At 39.4% G+C, this 19,643-nt stretch overlaps 1 protein-coding gene across 1 annotated transcript in view; it reads right to left on the reverse strand.

Annotated features, from left to right (window-relative positions):
* Window positions 1-1,431: 1,431 nt before the first annotated feature.
* UNC119 (unc-119 lipid binding chaperone) overlaps window positions 1,432-19,643 on the reverse strand; it is an 84,161-nt gene continuing 65,949 nt past the window's right edge. The window contains exons 3-5 of the mRNA XM_089693615.1: window positions 11,421-11,523; window positions 7,546-7,718; window positions 1,432-5,385 (exon numbers count right to left, since the gene is read on the reverse strand). Of these exons, the coding sequence (XP_089549741.1) occupies window positions 5,273-5,385; window positions 7,546-7,718; window positions 11,421-11,523 (389 nt within the window). The 3' untranslated portion in view covers window positions 1,432-5,272. The remainder of the gene's footprint in view (window positions 5,386-7,545; window positions 7,719-11,420; window positions 11,524-19,643) is intronic.

The raw sequence follows: 19,643 nt of genomic DNA on the forward strand, positions 1-19,643 counted from the left end.
TTGTTTTACAAATAAAGATAAGTGGATTGCCCTGAAACATTCTGTTTGATTTAAAACTTCAGTAAGAGTTATTCATTTGACTGTGTATAATGTCAGGTTCAGTTATTGAGCTCTGTAAAAAAAAAAAAAAAATCTTTTTTCCCAACAGGAAAAAATAGAGACCAGGTGAAAAGATTGGCACCGGTTGCCTGGATAAAAGGACTACATAATATTCATATTAAACAGAAACCTTTTTTAAAATATTTATGTTTCTAGATAAAGTCCTGATAAGAAAGAAATTCATTTAAAAATTATCCATTTATGTAATAAAATAAACTTTTTTTATTGGTGACAAAAGAAATGTTAAACATAAATATTTCTGTTTGTAAAAAAGAATCAGTTATGCAATGAGCAGCAGATTCTAACAGTTAGTATGGATGTCACACTCAGGTTGAAATTTAGATCAATGGACTTTGCAAATTCAAGAGTAGTTTAGGGAATGGGAAAATATATATATACATCCACACTATTAAAGGCTAATTGTGTCTGAAAGCACATTAGGATAAATACCGGCGTTACAGTATATTTGATGCTTGACTACTCTTACAATAGTTAAATGTAAACCACAATCAAGGCTAGGCCTGAAGAAGGGGGCATTTTTGGACTCCTGAAACACAAAGGATACTCTTTGGATTGTCCCCCTGACTTATCAGAATAAAGTTGAAACTGGACCTCTTCAATTCCCAATTTTTGGAACATTACAAGCCAAGGAAACCATGGACACCTTCTGGGGTCTAGCAACCACCTGCCTGGGAACCATATATTTACATCAATAAGATAACCATACGGGTCCAGTGCTATTTTTCCCCTCTTTCCTCAGGTCTTCAGGCAGTGGGCATATTGTGGTGACACCCCCTCTAGGCCTGATACTCACAGTATGTCCTAAGTCTTCTGAGGTAAAGGACACTTGAGATAACGCAACCTGTAAAAGGACCATCTAGTAAAAGAATGAAAGTACTGCAAAGAACAGCACTGGAGAGGAGGCAAGTGTTGCAACCAAGTGTTTTTTTAACCCCTGCTTGGGGAAAGAATTTATCAAGAGTTGTATTGTTGTCTGTATTGTGGAGACACTTGCTTACTTTCTGTGTAAACAATGGTGGTCACAGAAAGAAAAATGACAAATTCTCCAATAAGGTCAGAGACTGCAATAAAGATAAAAAAAATTGACAATGGCTCTAATCTTTCCCCACTGTACTATATATACAATTTTTATTGGTGCCTACTGGGGAGGCACTTCCTCACCAGGAAGAAAAAAAAAAAATTAGAGGACCTCTCCTTAACAGGTACAAAGAACCACTTTTAAGGTTTTATTTATTGCTAACATTTCTCTGCAGTGGCAAAAAAATTTACAATAAAATAGAACGCTTGAAACAAAAGTAACAACTCCGATCATCACAAGATAGTCACATTATTCATGTGACACTGTCCATATTTTATTAGTGATATTGTACCACACAGTGATACCCAACAATCTATTGAGAAACTGGATTCATTTAGTAACACAAGCATCCTAAGATGGCCTAGCCAAAGAACAAGTGTAAAATGTCATTAATCAAACAGAACACATACAATATACAGACAGTAGTCAAGTATTAGAAAGGTTGGCATACCTCAGATTCAGCAACTTATTGGAAATTTCTTATACAACTCAAGATATCTACACCGTATTACACATAGACAAGTATTCATTGCATACACAGTGTATGCTGACTGTCCATTAACAAAGAACTCCAAGTTGGGAAAGCCATGTTGCTGGCTGCACTGTAAATAATAAATGAGCTTAATGGTTGATAATCTCACATGATAAATTTTGGTCCAGCCTAAAATATAGTTGCTCCACGGTGTGTACATTTACCATTTATTTTTTAAAAAGACAACTTATGTGTAGTTATATAGCTAAGATGTTTTGTATCAACTTGTATCCTACGTTATAGCACAACTCATGTTTAAAGAACTGGTAAATTGGTAGATCTGAAACAAAAAAGCTACATCAAGAGAGCCACAAATGACATTCACAACTCTGTATGTAGAAGGTACTATATCTGCATTGAAAATGGAATGTATGCCATCTAGGTAACTTTGTGGTTATGTATAAGAGCAAGGACAAAGGCATTTTGTACTTCAATTTTGATCCTTTTTTCATTGCCCGTTTTTCCACGTTTCTTTGATGTTACGCAAACCTATCAGTAACTTAAAAGTCTAAACTCCTAACATTTCACAATATACAAAAGCAGTAGTATTTTCCCCCAAAAATATGTATAAATATTTATATACTACTTCTTAGTAGTAGCAAAAAGGAATCCCTGAACTTCAGTCAAGGACTGTGCCTAAGCAAGACAGATGCTTGGAGAATGGTCATCTAAGTCTGCTGCAATCAGCAACTTCAGTCCCCGCCACCCCCTAAACAAGTTAAATGTTCAGTCACAGGGACTGTTATTTGTAACTTTCTGCTAAGTCAAAGGTTTAAAGATAGCAGGGTGGGTTGATCTGAGTGAGACAGAGATGGATTTTTGCACTTGCCATGGGTTGAGAGGCAAAAGAAAGACTGAGCCGTGTAGTTGTGATAGCTATTAACACTATCAGATCATAAGAAAGACAGCAGAGGGCTGACCCATGTAAGACTATGACCGATTTCTACACTAGCAGGTCATATGGTTAGAGGCATGACAAGGTGTACTTTATTTTTACATTGCCTGGTCATAGAGTGAGGAAGCAACAAGGGGGGTGAACTGTGCAAGACAACATGCATAAACAAAATCAACATTAATGGCTCATGTAGACAGGCAATGTATAAAACATGGCGAACTTTAAATGCATGCTTTAGAATACAAAGCACAGAAATAGGAAGTATTTGCCTTGCTCTGCCTGTAACACAAAAACATCTCAATTTGGCTAAAAGAACAAGCCTCAGATCTGTCATCCACAATTCAAACTCAGGTCAGCAGATTTTTATTTTCTAGAAGGGCGATTTAAACTCGCAGAAAATACTAAAAAAAAAAACAAAAACGCATGTGTCTGCACAAGCTCAAAGACTGCTGCATGATTATTTATCCATGGGCCAGTAATTAAGGCCCCAGAGGAGATGGTGGTTCTGGCTGATGCCTTAACAAAAATGACATCATACATCTAGAGAGAAAAATGAAGATGTGGCATTGTCAAGAAGAGTACTGTACTGTACTAGGTTTACACATTACATACAAGTACTTAACAAAACAAATACACTTGAATGTAAGTCTGCTTTAAAACTATATCCTGCTGGTTTCCATATTTTTAACAAGTCTGTAGGAAGCAGACACATTGAGGCCCTTCTAATTCCCATTTTCAACCCATCTTTTGCAGCTAATGTCCATTAAGTAACAAAGAAACAAAACTCATGATCCTGCAATTGTTTTTTTTCTGACGACATTTTAGACATGTGTTAAAACGGAATCATCAATTAAAACAGACATCCTGCTCTTCTTTATAGGTAAATGAACACAAACTTTGCAGAGACCCTCAGCTGCGAATTTTAATTGACAGACAATTGGAAATATTCTATGGCATTTTATAATATTCCTGAGAAGTTTGAAAACTTTTATGTATGCATCTGTCAAAGTGGTTTTGTTTTTAAAATTAAAATGTATATATTTTTTACACTCTGTATTGTTTAGTCATAATTTGATATTTGAACATTTTGAAGGACCAATTTTATTACATTTTACTTTTTAGTTTGTATTTAGACTTTATTTAAAGAGCAGTGAGGCAGTAACTCACAGGGACTGATTTACTAAAACTGGAGAGTGCAAAATTTGATGCAGCTGTGCATAGTAGTCAATCAGCTTTCAAGTTTTTTGTTTTTTTTTTGGGGTCAAAGCTTAATTGAACCAGCTGAAGTTAGAAGCCAATTGTCTATCATGCAGAGCTGCACCCAATTTTACACTCTCCAGTATTAGTACATCAACCCCATAGCAATTTAAGTTCCAGCTTTCATTAGTAAACATTAAAAAAAAAAAAAAAAAAAAAAAAAAAAAGGTAATCGCAGATAGGCTGATGTGGGCTATAGTCTGCAGTATCAAAGGGCATCTCCAGGGAATAGAATACCTATTAGTTAATATGTGTATTCTATGTTCTATGATTATTCTTTAACTCAGCTGGAGTGATTATGTAAAATCTCTCCTTACATTAAGCTGCAAAAATGTAACTGTAAATTAAAATTAGTTCTACAGTAGGAGTTGTGCTTACATTGGCTTTCAACAAGAGCATTACCAGCCGTCACTTGTCCACACAGCAGGCAGGACAGTGGCTCCTTATGTTAAGCAGTCAGGTAGCACAGTGTATACTCATTACTTTACAAATCATTTGGCAGGTATAATAGTCTCTACATATATGTTGCAACAGTGTATCTAGCGGTTTGGCTGTGTTGCCCTTTCAAAATACACCACTGAAGCAAATTATACCTTTGAAATAATACAGTTGACCTTTTTCTTTAATAAAAAAAAAAAAATGGACAGTTTCCCACTTTATTCATAATTTTTTGCATCACTATATACGCTTCAAAATGCCTAGTTTACACTTCTGTTAAATCAGTAGAGAAACGCCTGACCAAAAAAACCCTAGTATCACAATTAAACAGATTGTTAAGAAGCTACTAAGGAAGAACCGATTAGATCTTGGCTTGGATTCCCTTTACTATGGTCTGGTCCAAGCTTACAAACCTTTTTCATCTCCATGTGCGGTTGGTGCTTGACAGAAGAGGCCTGGTGTGGCCCTAAGTATACAAGAAAACCTGTTCCTAAGATGATTTGGTCCAAGTTATGAGAATGGCTGTTCCTAAAACAAATGGCCCATGAGATATCAGCAACGTTGGTCCTAAAAAGAAGTAAATATTTCACACCAGTCCTTCCAGAAAAACATTTGTTAAGCTGAATGTGACACTGATGGTTATTAAGCTAGTGGCATTTCTCAGACGTTCTGGTACACCATGTTCTCATTTAGAGGACTCAGATAATTTCAAAGGCATCCTTGCCAACACGTGAAGACCTATGAAGATTCTTGCACCGTTCTGATGTGCTAAAAAGGCTCTAGGGCAGGTCGGGGCAGATTTAGGCTCAGTCTTAGAACTCCTACTAGCAAACAGAATATTGGATCCCGGATGGATTCTCCTACAGGAAGTTGGGCGCAATCCCTTGTATAACTGCTATGGGAAAGGGGATTGTTTTCAATGCTCCTTGGTTGGTTCCCTCCTACAATAGGATCAAGGGCCTCCACTATATGAATAATCTGCCTTGTTGTGCATCACTAGCTTGTTGTCCACAAAGTAGAAACTGTCTGATTGTGTCTCATAGGGATGGATGATCATTTCCCGAACTGCAGGACAAGAAAAGAAGAATTAAGGCAGAGAAACCTAAAATAATAACACATGATTCTGTCTAATGCTTTAAAATGTAGTAATTAAATGTGTGAGTTCTAATCGGAGCAGAAAGCCAGCATTGGTGCTACGATGTAGCATGGTTTCATTTTCACCAAGTGCCTTTTGCAGGAAAATTTGCCATATAAGAAAACCCCAATGCAAGTTCAGAAAAGCCTCCTTTCCTATAAATAACCTGCACTGGCTTGTTTAGAGGTGCCAAATCTAAACAGACATCACTATGGATTGGTCCATCCTCATACCACTACTCTTCTTCCTTAAAAATGAGTCATTTTACAAAGCATTTTTTGCAACCAAGTTGTTTCATATTTGAACTAGATTATGATTAAACGCAATTACATCACCTGGCTGCATCTACTGCTCTGCAATCCTTCACCACTTTACACCACCAACACAAGTTGCCCAGTTGTGAAATATTTTATTTCCAAATCAAACATTTCTTCGATTTCCTGTGGATCTCAGACGACCGTGTTTGAAAAAAATGTGCGATCTTCAGTCCCCAAGGCAAATAACCAAAATCATAGTGATGTCTAGCTGGTTATTTACTATAACTGTAGAATGCATAATTTGATGCAGCTCTGCATAGAAATCAATTAGCTTCCAGGTTTTATTACCAAAGCTTACTTGCACAAGCTGAAGTTAGAATCTGGTGCAGCTGTGTATGGTAGCCAATCAGCTTCTGAGTGCTCCAGTTTTAGTAAATCTACCCCCTAGCATCTTAACCTACTACAGGTACACCTTCTTACGCAAAACATTGGGAGGCTGACCTTGGGGACACTCTAGGGGAGGAGGATTGCACAGATATTTGGTCATGGACTAAACCAGCTTTGCAAAATATATTCACGCAGGAGGCAAATTATAAGGTGTTGACCCAATGATACCCAGTTCCAGCACACATAGCTAAATATGTACCAAACTACTCCCCATTATGCTTTTTTGGCTGTGCATACCTGGGGACTCACCTAGATATCTGGTAGACATGTCCCATAGTCCAAAAATATTGGACTGAAATGTTTGTGATCTTGTCCATCTCTGTAAAAAGGTGACAGGAAGTGTGCTCTAAACTCTAAAAATTCAGCAATGCTATCTTCCATAATTGCACCCTGACAGCTTCCCTTTAATACGAAGACTGCTTTAAAGAGAACCTGGCATGTTATTTATCTACGGTCCATATCTCTGCTTCATTGTTTGGGGAGTTAAGAGTCGCTAAAGGCAAAACTCTACACTATCCAAAGCAAAAAACAAAACAAAACAAAAAAACAAAACAAAACAAAACAAAAAAAACACATTTTGTCTTTACTGACACTTTAAAGGTGTATCAGAAGCCAACTCTGTTTTTACAAAGTTTTGGACAAAATATCTAAATGTCTAATAGGGAATTCCCTTTTACTTCCTGTTGAGTCTACAGAACAGGAAGCAAAAGAAATTCTACTCAAAAGAGGATGTTAACCCTTCCCTACTCAAAAAAAAAAAAAAAAAGCTTTGGCTTTAAATACAATTATTACACAGGTGTTACAAATCTTCCCCCATAATTTGCCAAATATATATTTTTCCTAGCATTGTCAACATCTAGTGGCCACAACAAAGTATATTTCATAGATCCCTCAAATCAGGAAAATGCTGCATTCTTGCCACTAGATAGCAGTGACCACCCGACTAAATAAACATTAGGCAAATTATCGGGAAGATTTGTGACAGCTGTGCAAATGATTATTATTTATAACTAGATCCACAGTATTATAAATAAGCATGCATGTACCATTTTTAATTTGCAACTTCAGGATATGGATATATATATATATATATATATATATATATATATATATATATATATATATATATATATATATATAGACATATCTATAGATCTATATCTATATAAAAAGTTTCCATTTTTCTGCTTTGGAGAAGTCTCTATTATAATGACTTGGATGAAGATCCAATCACATTTAGGGTGTTATTTACACAGAAATTTCCAAGATTTCCAAAGTCTCTCTCACAACAGTATAAGGGCTTTAAGTCCTTCTGTGGTAATGACTATAAACAATCAGGGAAACACATTCATCAATCTTTATCACGAAGGAGGAAAAAACACTTACTAAGATCCTCTGAAAGCTGTGGGAATTCATAAATATGTTCACATGTGTTTTTACTGCTGGGGATACAGAAGCCGAACTCAAAGTCGAAGCTCTTCAAAAGCTGGTCACGAAAGTAATGTCTCTCAATCATTCGGAAGTTATTAATGGGCTTGTCACCAACTGTAAATTCAACCCTGGAAAATTGTAATAGCATTTTTTATTAGAAACCTCTTGCTACATTATATCACATGCAATCACATTTGACTCTATAGTTTATATCTTCTTGAATCTAAAGATCTTAGGCAAGCTATAGAATGGGGACAGATATGTAGCCATCATAAGACGTTCAAATGACATTTAAGAATTTTGACATTCGTATATGCAAATATCACCCAAGCATGTATACTAATAACTGTGTAGCATAACAGGACATCAAAGTTACCTTATTTCAAGGGAAACAGCAATCGAAAGAACACAACCCTTAAAAAAAAAACAAAAAAAAAAAAACACCACTTTTCCTGGAGCCAATGGCTAGGAATGTCTGCTGATGAATCCTGGTGGGTTATGATCCTAAAGGGGCCTCAAAACTTGTAGTTTATCATTTTGAAGCATGAGAAGGTAGCCAAAATATATGTCTATGTATTTTTACTGCCCAACACCAGGAAGATATAAAAGACGCAAAAAGCGAGATTTACCTAAACTGGTGCACTCGTGCATGGTAGCCAATCAGCTTGTTAAATTAAGCTTTGACATTAAAATCTGGAAGCCAATTGGTTTCTGTGCAGAGCTTCAACAGATTATGCATGTTTCAGTTATAGTAAATCCCCACCAAATTACAGCAGCTCTGTTTTCAGTATTACATCATTTTATGGGGTTTTTTTAGTTTTTGTTTTTTAATGCAAGCATTGTAAGCACCTTACTGTGACTTATTGGAAACCTCCTGCAATCCCCTGTACAGCAGAGCTCAGACTAGGATAAGGAGAAGCAGTGCAAGGAGTCTGTCACTATGCTCTCAGCATGACTGACTGAGTTATGGGCTCATCAGTCTGCTGTTTCTCCTTACACTGTCCAGGTACAGGCTGGAGGAGCAGCAAGAACTGTCAGTGTCTGGCAGGTAAAATAGCTTCCATATACACTATATTATAAAAAACTAAAAATACGAGCGCTAGGTAACAAGCCACTTGCATTAAGGTGAAACCTCTGACCCTCTAAATAAACATGTAATACAGAAATGCAGAGCTAAAGTCCCCTTTGAAAACGAGCACGTTAAGAGCCCAGCTGCTGATGTCACGCCGCGAGGAAGGTCGGTGGCCATATTTCTTATGTGTTTTTGCCAGATCCCCCAAGGTGGAGTCCTGCAATATACCCACTGTGTTCCCATCCAATTGGTCAACGATATCGGACGTGATGTCTCTGGATTCTGTGTGTGAGGTCTGCTGGTCACCTTGTATGCTGACGTGTGCCAGATGATTCTTAACATCCCCATCGAGATGACCATGACGGGATAATTCTATACAAATGCGCCCTTATAGTGCGCTTCTGGTTAGTGCAAAAGTATACATCAGCTTCCAGCCACTCAGTCACGAAATTCACCAATATTTATCATCACTTCATTATGTGATTTATGAATCACTAAAGTCACTTTATTTCGTTTTTCACTTTACGTATATGTACACCATACTGATACGTCATAATTAGACGATACCACTGTATGATATATCACTTTTAGCGCTTTTTAGTGCCTGCACCTTTTTTCTCACTTTATTAGTTCTTTAGTGTTGCATTTCTGTATTACATATACACTATATTGCCAAATGCATTGGGACACCCCTCCAAATCATTGGATTCAGGTGTCCATCACCATCATGGCCACAAGTGTATAAGATTAAGCACCTAGGCATGCAGACTCATTTTACAAACATTTGTGAAAGAATGGGTCACTCAGGAGCTCAGTGAATTCAAGTGTGGTACTGTGATTAGTTGCCACCTGTGCAATAAGTCCATCCATGAAATGTCCTTGCTACTAAATATTCCACTGTCAATTGTTAGTGGTATTATGACAAAGTGGAAGCAACTGGGAACCACGAAGTGGTAGGCCAGGTAAAATGACAGAGCGGGGTCAGAGCATGCTGAAGTGCACAGTGCGCAGAAAGCGTCAACTATGCAGAGTCAATAGCTAAAGACCTCCAAACTTCGTGTGGCCTTCATATTAGCACAACAGTGCATAGACAGCTTAATGGAATGGGTTTCCATGGCCGAGCAGCTGCATCCAAGCCTTACATCACCAAGTGCAATGCAATGGTGTGGGGTTGTTTTTCAGGGGTTAGGCTTGGCCCCTTAGTTTCCAGTGAAGAGACAATTTCATGCTCCCAACTTTGTGGGAACAGTTTGGGGATGGCCCCTTCCTGTTCCAACAGGATTGTGCACCAGTGCATAAAGCAAGGTCCACAAAGACAGGGATGAGCAAGTTTGGGGTGGAGGAAATTGGTCGGATACTGTGAGCCAGGCCTTCTCATTCGACATCAGTGCCTGACCTCACAAATACGCTTCTGGAAGAATAGGCAAACATTCCCATAGATACACTCCTAAACCTTGTGGACAGCCGTCCCAGAAGAGGTGAAGCTGTTATAGCTGCAAAGGGTGGGCCAACTCAATATTGAACCCTACGGACTAAGACTGGGATGCCATTAAAGTTCATGTGTGTGTAAAGGCAGACGTCCTAATACTTTTGACAATATAGTGTATGTATTATATCTGTGTCTTTAATGGTTTGCCTAGAGTTTGGCTTTAATATAGGTTTTTGTGCATATATGGCCTATTGTGTTTAATATTACATTTTAATCTATTTATAGCTTAATTTCCCATTGACTCTTACAGATACCAGAGCAACAGTAAATACATGATGACGTCCAATCCTGAGCTGATCAGATGGCAATCAGTACCACTTCGCTGTCATGCTGGATTATTAAACATGAATAGGAGTTGCAACCAAACAACCACATTCAACAAGGAAAAAGGTAAAAAGCAACAATACAGAACAACTGATTGGTCCTGTTTCAAGGATATGACTACAGTGAACTAAAATTGATTGGTAGATGCATTTAGGACATTACTACTTTTTTACTACTTTAAAGAACAAATCACATGCACAATCACAATGTATTAGATTCTTTCCCGGCCTCAATTGCCGGGAATCTCTCAATGGGGACCCGGAAGGGATATCATAACGTCACTTCCAGGTCAGGACCAGAAGGGAAGGGGAGCGGACGTCTCCTCCCTCCCATCTAGCCGCCGGCGTGAACCGGTCCCGGGCCCACAGATAAGCAAGCGGAGCCCGTGAGAAAGTGGGCGGAGGGAGCTTTACACTGGGGGGGTGTAACAGAGGCTGACACTACGAGCAAGCATTCGGGCGGCAGCGAATGCTTCCACCTGATAGGTGAGCCCTGCTGCTCGCAGGGCTGAAGGGAAGAAAAATAAACTACCCGCCTGGTGCCCGGAACTACATGTCCCAGGCATCAGGCGATAGGAATTCAACATCCCTGAGTTATAATTAATTTGCTTATAATTGTGCACAACCAATTTTGTGGTCCAGGAGCACATGCCAGGTAACACAGCAAGGTTCTTGGCCTCCACTGCAACACAGCAATGTGATCAACAGCTGAATGGACACTGAAGGAGCAGGAGCACATGAATGAGGTCAGCCATCTATTCACTGATGTTTCTTCCTCTCTCCATATCAGTATGAGTAGTACAGGGGATTACAAAATGTTACGATTCAGTAAGTTTTACTAGATCCACTCAAAAATATATAAAAAAATTTTAATGAATAAATAATGGTAATAATGTGTTTATATATCCCTGGATTACAAGACCTAATTGAGATTACATTTACTTACGTTGCCCCAACTTGGCGCAGTCTGAGGAAAGCGGGTGTGAACTGGTACCTGACAAATCTACCTGCGTTGGGATCCACATCCTTCTTGTCACCATGTTCTCGCTCTAAAAACAGTTTAAACAAAAAAACTAATTTATGTATTGGCAATATCTGAACACAAAGTAAATCAGAAGGAAGGGCAGCTCCAGCAAAATGGAAGGGGGTAAAAAAAAAAAAAAAAAGAAAAACAGAAAATTTCAAGCTGGAACCACACTTATACACTTTGGAAAATGTGTGTTGCATTGATATGACTAGAAACTCATCACACACACTGCAATGTACTTCGCATTACAAAGCGCACACATTAAACAAGTGACAATATGCAATTCAAGTGCACTGGCTCATACTGACAGACATTAACCACGAAAATCTAGCATGATATAAAACATTGTTTCAGACAGAAGTACATGATAGCCCTTCTTAGGACCTCCCTTCTGATGCATTTCACCCAAAGACAGGTTTTTAAAATGCAAGTTCACCTAATCACAAGAAATTAAATGTGAACACCACACATCCTCACTCTGATTCTGATTGGCCAAGGTGGTCACATGCCAGCACATGACCAATTAGAATTGCTCACTGATCCTGGAAGACTACCGCAGCTTTCATGCCACAGGACCCCTACACTGGCTGCTTCATCTACAGGGGTAAGTTCAACAGAACCTGGGAAGAAGGAGTGGATTGGAAGGGTGTACAGCATTAGTTCACCTTTTCATTTTTTTGTGAAAAGGGGAATTCACACTTTAACCCTGTGCTTCTGTCAAAAACAATGCATTTTTACACCACACTGAATTTTCTTGGTGTATAGCCAGCTTTTTCTCCTGTGGTCATGTCTACATACAAGTGGCCCTGAGCATTTCTTTGAGATGTAAATAAGCTAGTTATGCCAACAGACCAAGATATTTGTTTCTCTGCATGAGGATGAAGCCTTTAGTTCCCCTCCTCACTCATTCTACATCAGCCATTCCCAACCAAATATTCATAGAATCCTCAGGTTCCTCCACAGGTTTGCTAGGGTTCCTTGAGCAGTGGCTAATTGACCTCCCATTTGATGATGCCTGCACAGTTCCAGGGCAAACACCACGTGGCAGAGCCAGCTGCATGACACCAATGATCTTTTTAGTTGCCTGTAATGGTGGCAGTCTTACCACTGACAAATATAAGGGACATTTTCCTAACTGACCCTCAATGAATTTGATAATGGAAACCATGATAGTCATGATGTCATCACAGAAGCCATGATAGTGTATTGGACTGTATCCAATGTTAAACTTGGGGATGTCAAAGAAGATTCATGCATTCCCCTTTACCAGTAAGTGCCATTAGTGAGCTCCAGCTTTGGAGCAAGTGGTGGCAGACAGGCAAGCACAGGAAACGTATCTATTCTGACAGCCGTTATGTGAATCTCTTACTTTGATACAGGTTCACTTACAATGGAATTTATTTCATTAAAAAGAATGTGAACAAAAGGCGAAAAAAAATAAAGTAAAAAAGGCAAAAAAAACAAAACAAAAAAACCACATACACATACCACAGCTGCAAACATACACATATGCACAACAAAAACACATACACATTGACTGTTTAAAAATATTTTTGGGCTCACTGTTTTCATATAATGCCAACTATAAGAAATAAGAATGCTTTGTGATTTTACTTTGACAGATTTGTTTTTTTATTGAGTTGGTGCAGTTTTTGTCTTTTATATTTAGGAGATATTTTCTTTATATGCACCAAGTAGTATTTTATGGAAAGTCCTTCGGGCAGATCTTGTATAAAAACATAAGTGACATTATAACCAAAATCTGCCAACTCAGCTTTTGTAAGCCAAGTTAGAGTTTTTAAAACAGCTGTGTATGGTTGGGTGGAAAGAGCTTTACTTTGCACTGAAAAAAAAATTGAACTGATAGGACAGTATTGCCAATAAACCCAGCTTTCTGTGGGTCTGAAATCTCACCAGTTGTACTCAGGGCACTTTCTATATAGTCTGTTGATATGCAAATTTGCTAGAATACATTTACATTAGAAGGATTAAATCAAGTTAAAAATAGCAATAACAATCTTGTTAGGAAAGTTTGAAATGTGAAAGTCTTTAACATGATTAAATAGCAAGATTCTCTTTTGGTATACTGACAGACAAAAATGCATATCTAAAAAAACAACTCTGCTCTGCAAATCAGTACAATTATGTTATCTTGCTATTGAATTCAAAATGATCTCCAAACTCACTATTTCATCAATGTGTAGTCAGCCAGTAGGCCTGGTTCACACCTATACATTTTTAGCGTATTTTGCAGAAATGCACTACAGTCCATTTAACATGGTTTCCTAAGGGACATGTTCGCATCTATGCATTTTTCAGCCGCTGCATTTTTGGAAAGGGTTAGGGACTTTTTTTTAAACACAACAGTACATTTTTGGTTCAATAGACTTCAGCTGACATACTGCAGAAAAGAGTGTAGTGCATTTTTGATATTTTTGTTTATGCAGAATTTTTTTACTCTGCCCAATAACAAAAACCATCCCCCTTTTGAATTTGGTTTAGGTTTCTTTTTTTCTTGTTAAAATGCATAAAAAAAAGTGTGTGCAAAATGCACTGCAAAAACCGATCGAAAAACAAACTGTATAGGTGTGAACCAGGCCTAAGGAGTATTACAAAATAGATCCTGTGCATTATACTCTTTGGTCACTAGGTGGCACTGTTCTATTGCTTATAATATTCCTTAATAATGCTTAACTCAAGCATAGACCAATATACAACATGAGGTTCCTATAAAAGTCATCATTCAGTAATCTGGCATCAATAAACCAAAAATTGATTGGTTTCTGTAGGTTATCGCAAATGAAGGATGTTTAACCTTTTTTTCCATTGATTTCCAGTATTGAAGCAGTCTATTTTTATGCCGATCAATTGTTTGCAACAAGCACATAGATAAGTTCTGATTGTGGTTGTTCCACGGTCTTTTCTTTTCAGTGATTCCAGATGTCCAAGCAATAGACAATCAAGCAGTTAGCATTGTCAGAATTGGGGCAGCAATGGCATCACCCATATTTCTTCCAATAGATGGCTTATGTCAGACACGTAATTGCAGTGAGCCATTGACAGCATCATCAAGTGGCTAATACAACTCTCTTTATTAAAAAATATGGAACAGCAAGCTTGCATCAAAATTAGAAAATCATAAAAATTTCACTGTAGGAAAAACGGCACAATAATTGCACTTACTAAAAATACACAACTTATTATCAAGCACGTATCATCTTGATAGTGTATCCACTTGAATAGAATTGCCAGGGTATGCTGGTCACCAGGATTATGTTCCAGTCACCATTATAATCAAGGCTCACAGGTGTAAAAAAAGATGGAGCCTAAAAATAGGAATGATCTGTCATAAATACTGGCATGATTATCTGTCAGGGTGAGGTTTAAGTAGGTTAAATGTATGTATGTAGATGTTCACATGTATCCAGGTCATGGTATAGCTAGTAGTAGTCATTTCAACTGGATGTGTTCTTTAATGTTGAAGACATTTCACTGTTCATCCAAGTAGCTGAAACCTCTTTTACAAACCACGTCCGGTTGAATGGGACTGATACTATGTAGGCCAAATGTAGGACTTGGCCATGTAAAGAATTCCAACTTCATTCACTGTAAAGGAGAGCCCACTACCCATGGATGGGGCATGTTGGTGGTGGCCGCACCGCCCAGCCTGTGAAAGCGATGGGATCACCAAGGTTACAGCCGGGAGATGACTGTAGTAGCAGCTACAAGCTAGTTTCTTCAGCCATGAGCTTGTGGGGAACCCTTCACTCATTGGGCGTACTAGGTATTTCCAAAGCGCTGAAGTGGTTAAGTAATTCTTCCCTGACTTTACCATATCCTCCTTTATTTAGGCCTCATATGTTACCCTTGCCAGGCACTGCATCTTACATTGGGAGGGTTTCAGCAACAGAAGCAGTGCTGTCAATCTAGAAAGCAGTGGGAAGGACTAAGTTGGCAGGGTGCCATTTGAAAAGCTATAGGTTTGTGAATCAGCAGCAATAATGCCAATACTCCCACTCCCTGCAACATTTTATTTTTATCCCATTGATGTGCAATCAAGCACAATCTACATGACAATGGCAACACTGTGCTGAATTTCAGATCAGTGTAGTATCATTGCCACACCATCACAGAAAGCTGCATTAGGCTTTGTTCACACAGGCGATGATGCCTGTATATTGTGAGTGAGCCATATTTTTGCAGTGTCTCTAATTTCCAGCAGCCCATTGAAGTTTTTTTAGTTTTTCTTGTAACAGGCATGCAGGTGCAGATGAGTTGACCCGAATACACGGTCAGCATTTGGCACCACTCACCCACAGCTACACACGAGGATGAGTAGCTGTGTATTTGCTACCTCTGCATCCTAATAGATTTCAATAGGCTGCCTGCATACAGCACCTTGGACCAATCACTGAGTAGGCAGGCTTCATTCTGAATTTCGCACTTAAAAGAATGTGTTGAGACCTTTGAAGTCCAGAATAGGCAGGACATCTCAGTATGGCTTTGAATCTTAAGGTTCAAACAGAAGCATGAAATTTCTCCCCTTCCAATATGGGTGGGACTGCACCTGCAGACAGCAACCTTTCTAGAGCTGCAAAGAGACTTGCTCTTTTTTTGAGGCTCCAAAGACACATTTAAGTGTATAAAGCATGGATGAGGAGCTTTTTAAACCTCCCGACACCACACTGTGAACCCATTTGTCTACAATGTTCCAAGTCCATATAGACACAAAGAATAATAAGTGGCAACTCCTGCATGTACTGTCCAACAACATGATCCTTGTGTCTGGACTGAATGAGTACTTGCAGCGGCTGTGATGAGTGTATTACAGTCGCACCTAGCAAAGAGAAGGATACCACAAAGCAGGCTTCCACTCTTATCTGCAGTGTCCTTAAAAACCAGAACCTCATGCACTGGGACTATCGGGGCCTGGTTCAGGTATGAAGTGAGTCCATGGCTGGAGAACTTTTTTTTTTTTTTTTTTTTTAGAGACCTCCTCGTCAATAGGGTACTGCTGCATAACCATTTTGGAGGTGAAAACCACTTCTCCAGATGAGTCCAATCAGCAGACATCTTACAAGTCTGGGTGCACAGGAAAAGATCTGAGTATGTTGGTGACCGCAAAGACCCAAACTCCGTGATCTTCGGAGATGTAGATTCTGGAAGTGGCAGCTTTAAAATAATCCTGACCACATCTGCATATCTGAGAGGACTCTTCAAAAGCGGACTCCTGAATCTTACCACTACCTCTTTTTCCAGATTCTCATCCAAAGAATAATCTTCCAACACCTTCTTGCAACAAAGAGCCCACATTTACATTCCAACCGAAGGGAGCCCCTGAAAGCTCTTCACACAAGCCTGTTGAGGCTGCCAAAAATTCCTCCATAGACAAAGAAATTGGAGGAACTTGCACCTGAAAAAGGTGAAAAGACCAAATAAGGGCAGGGATTTAGAATTTAGCTGACCATGAATGCAGCTATATGTGGGGGCTGCTTTACTCTTAGAATTTGAGAGCCCACCCCTTTGTCTATCCCACCATCTCTCTGCCTGCATTCTGTCATGGCCTTTTTTTGGGATATAAAGCTTCACCCCAGAAGCGAAATTATATGGCCACTCAGCTGTTCGGAGTATGTTGCCACAGCTAAAAACACCTAGTAGCTTAGGAATGCCCAGCAGACAGCACTACAATACTTGCAGGGAGAGTCCCTGGGTGAGGAGAGCAACCGCTCGGTCTGTGCAGCTCTGCTGTGTCCGGCTGTAGGAGCTGTTCAACATGTGTAAGAAAGCCCCGGTAATTCATAATTGCAGCCTTGAATGCACCAATGTGTCCAACATCACTGCATGATAGCGAGGCAGCTGGACACACTGCATTCCTCCACTGCCACATAATAGTAGAGAACAAACTACTGCCAAAAGGCATAGTAACAAACATAGGCAGCTCAGTGTCTGCCCCTTCCATAACAGCACAAACAAGATCCTGCCATATGGGACACAACCAATCTTCACCTGTCACAGCAGAATGCTGCAAAGGGACTTTCAGGACATAACTCCTTAGGGGATCACCACCCTGGACCCTGTAGGAAATCCTGCCAGCATCAGTTCAGGATGCCAAGTACTCAGACCAGCACTGCCAGTACTAACCAGAAACCTTATCCCTGATCTTCTAAAGAGCTAAAAAAAGGGCACACTGGTCTAGTACATTATCCAACAATTTAAATAAAGGTGGTAAATATTATACTCACAAAGGACGAACAAAACAAAGGCTCATCATATAAAAGGATGAATAAAACAAAGGCTCATCATATAAAAAGGACAAATAAAACAAAGGCTCATCATGTAAGGAAACCAGAATCATCCAGTCCACAATACATCATGTCCCTGCACAATGTCAGTGGACATCCAACAGGCAAACACGCTTTGAGAGCCTTGACCTTCACAGTGGAATCTTGGTACTAACCACCTGGGCCCAAAGCTATAGATCTAAAGCTGACCTGCATAAAGCCCTTCCTTTTCCCCAGTAAGCATGTATGGAACAAGCAGTAAAATCCATGGAAAGAAGTCTCCAGAGAGCCTGCCAAGGCACATTAGTATACAGGTGAAACTCGAAAAATTACAATATCGTGCAAAAGTTAATTTATTTCAATAATGCAACTTAAAAGGTGAAACTAATATATGAGATAGACTCATTACATGCAACGCAAGATAGTTCAAGCCCTGATTTGTCATAATTGTGATTATTATGGCTTACAGCTCATGAAAACCCCAAATCCACAATCTCAGAAAATGAGAATATTACATGCAATCAATAAAACAATTGTACATAAAACAGAATCGTACCTCTGAAAAGTATAAGCATGCATATGTACTCAGTACTTGGTTTGGGCCCCTTTTGCAGCAATTACTGCCTCAATGCGTCGTGGCATGGAAGCTATCAGCCTGTGGCACAGCTGAGGTGTTATGGAAGACCAGGATGCTTCAATAGCGGCCTTCAGCTCTTCTGCATTGTTCAGTCTCATGTCTCTTATCTTTCTCTTGGCAATGCCCCATAGACGCTCTATGGGGTTCAGGTCAGGCGAGTTTGCTGGCCAATCAAGCATAGTAATCCCACAGTCATTTAACCAGGTTTTGGTGCTTTTGGCAGTGTGGGCAGGTTCCAAGTCCTGCTAGAAAATGAAGTCAGCATCCCCATAAAGCTCGTCTGTGGAAGGAAGCATGAAGTGCTCCAAAATCTCCTGGTAGATGGCTGCGTTGACCCTGGACTTAATGAAGCACAGTGGACCAACACCAGAAGATGACATGGCTCCCCAAATCAACACAGACTGTGGAAACTTCACACTGGACTTCAAGCATCTTGCAGTGTGTGCCTCTCCATTCTTCCTCCATACTATGGGTCCTTGGTTTCCAAATGAGACGCAAAGTTGCTCTCATCAGAAAAGAGGACTTTGGACCACTGAGCAACAGACCAGGTCTGTTTTTCTTTAGCCCAGGTAAGACGCTTCTGATGTTGTTTGTTGTTCAGGAGCGGCTTGACAAGAGGAATACGACATTTGAAGCCCATGTCCAGGATCCGTCTGTGTGTGGTGGCTCTTGATGCACTGACTCCAGCCCCAGTCCACTCCTTGTGAAAGTCCAACACTTTTGAATGGCCTTTTCCTGACAATCCTATCCAGGCTGCGGTCATCCCTGCTGCTTGTGCGCCTTTTTCTTCCACACTTTTCCCTTCCACATAACTTTCTATTAATGTGCTTTGATACAGCACTTTGGGAACATCCAACTTCTTTTGCAATTACCTTTTGAGTCTTTCCCTCCTTATGGAGGGTGTCAATGATGGTTTTCTGCACAACTGTCAGGTCAGCAGTCTTTCCCATGATTGTGATTACTACTGAACCAGACTGAGAGACCATTTAAAGGCTCAGGAACCCTTTGCAGGTGTTATGGCTTAATTATCTGATTAGAGCGGGACACTTTGAGCCTAGAATATTGCACCTTTTCACAATATTCTAATTTTCTGAGATTGTGGATTTGGGGTTTTCATGAGCTGTAAGCCATAATCATCACAATTATGACAAATCACGGCTTGAACTATCTTGCTTTGCATGTATTGAGTCTATCTCATATATTAGTTTCACCTTTTAAGTTGCA

This window comes from Staurois parvus, unplaced genomic scaffold (genome assembly GCF_062004578.1).
Source record: "Staurois parvus isolate SC_StPar_1 unplaced genomic scaffold, SC_StPar_1.0 ptg000635l, whole genome shotgun sequence".
NCBI lineage: Eukaryota > Metazoa > Chordata > Amphibia > Anura > Ranidae > Staurois > Staurois parvus.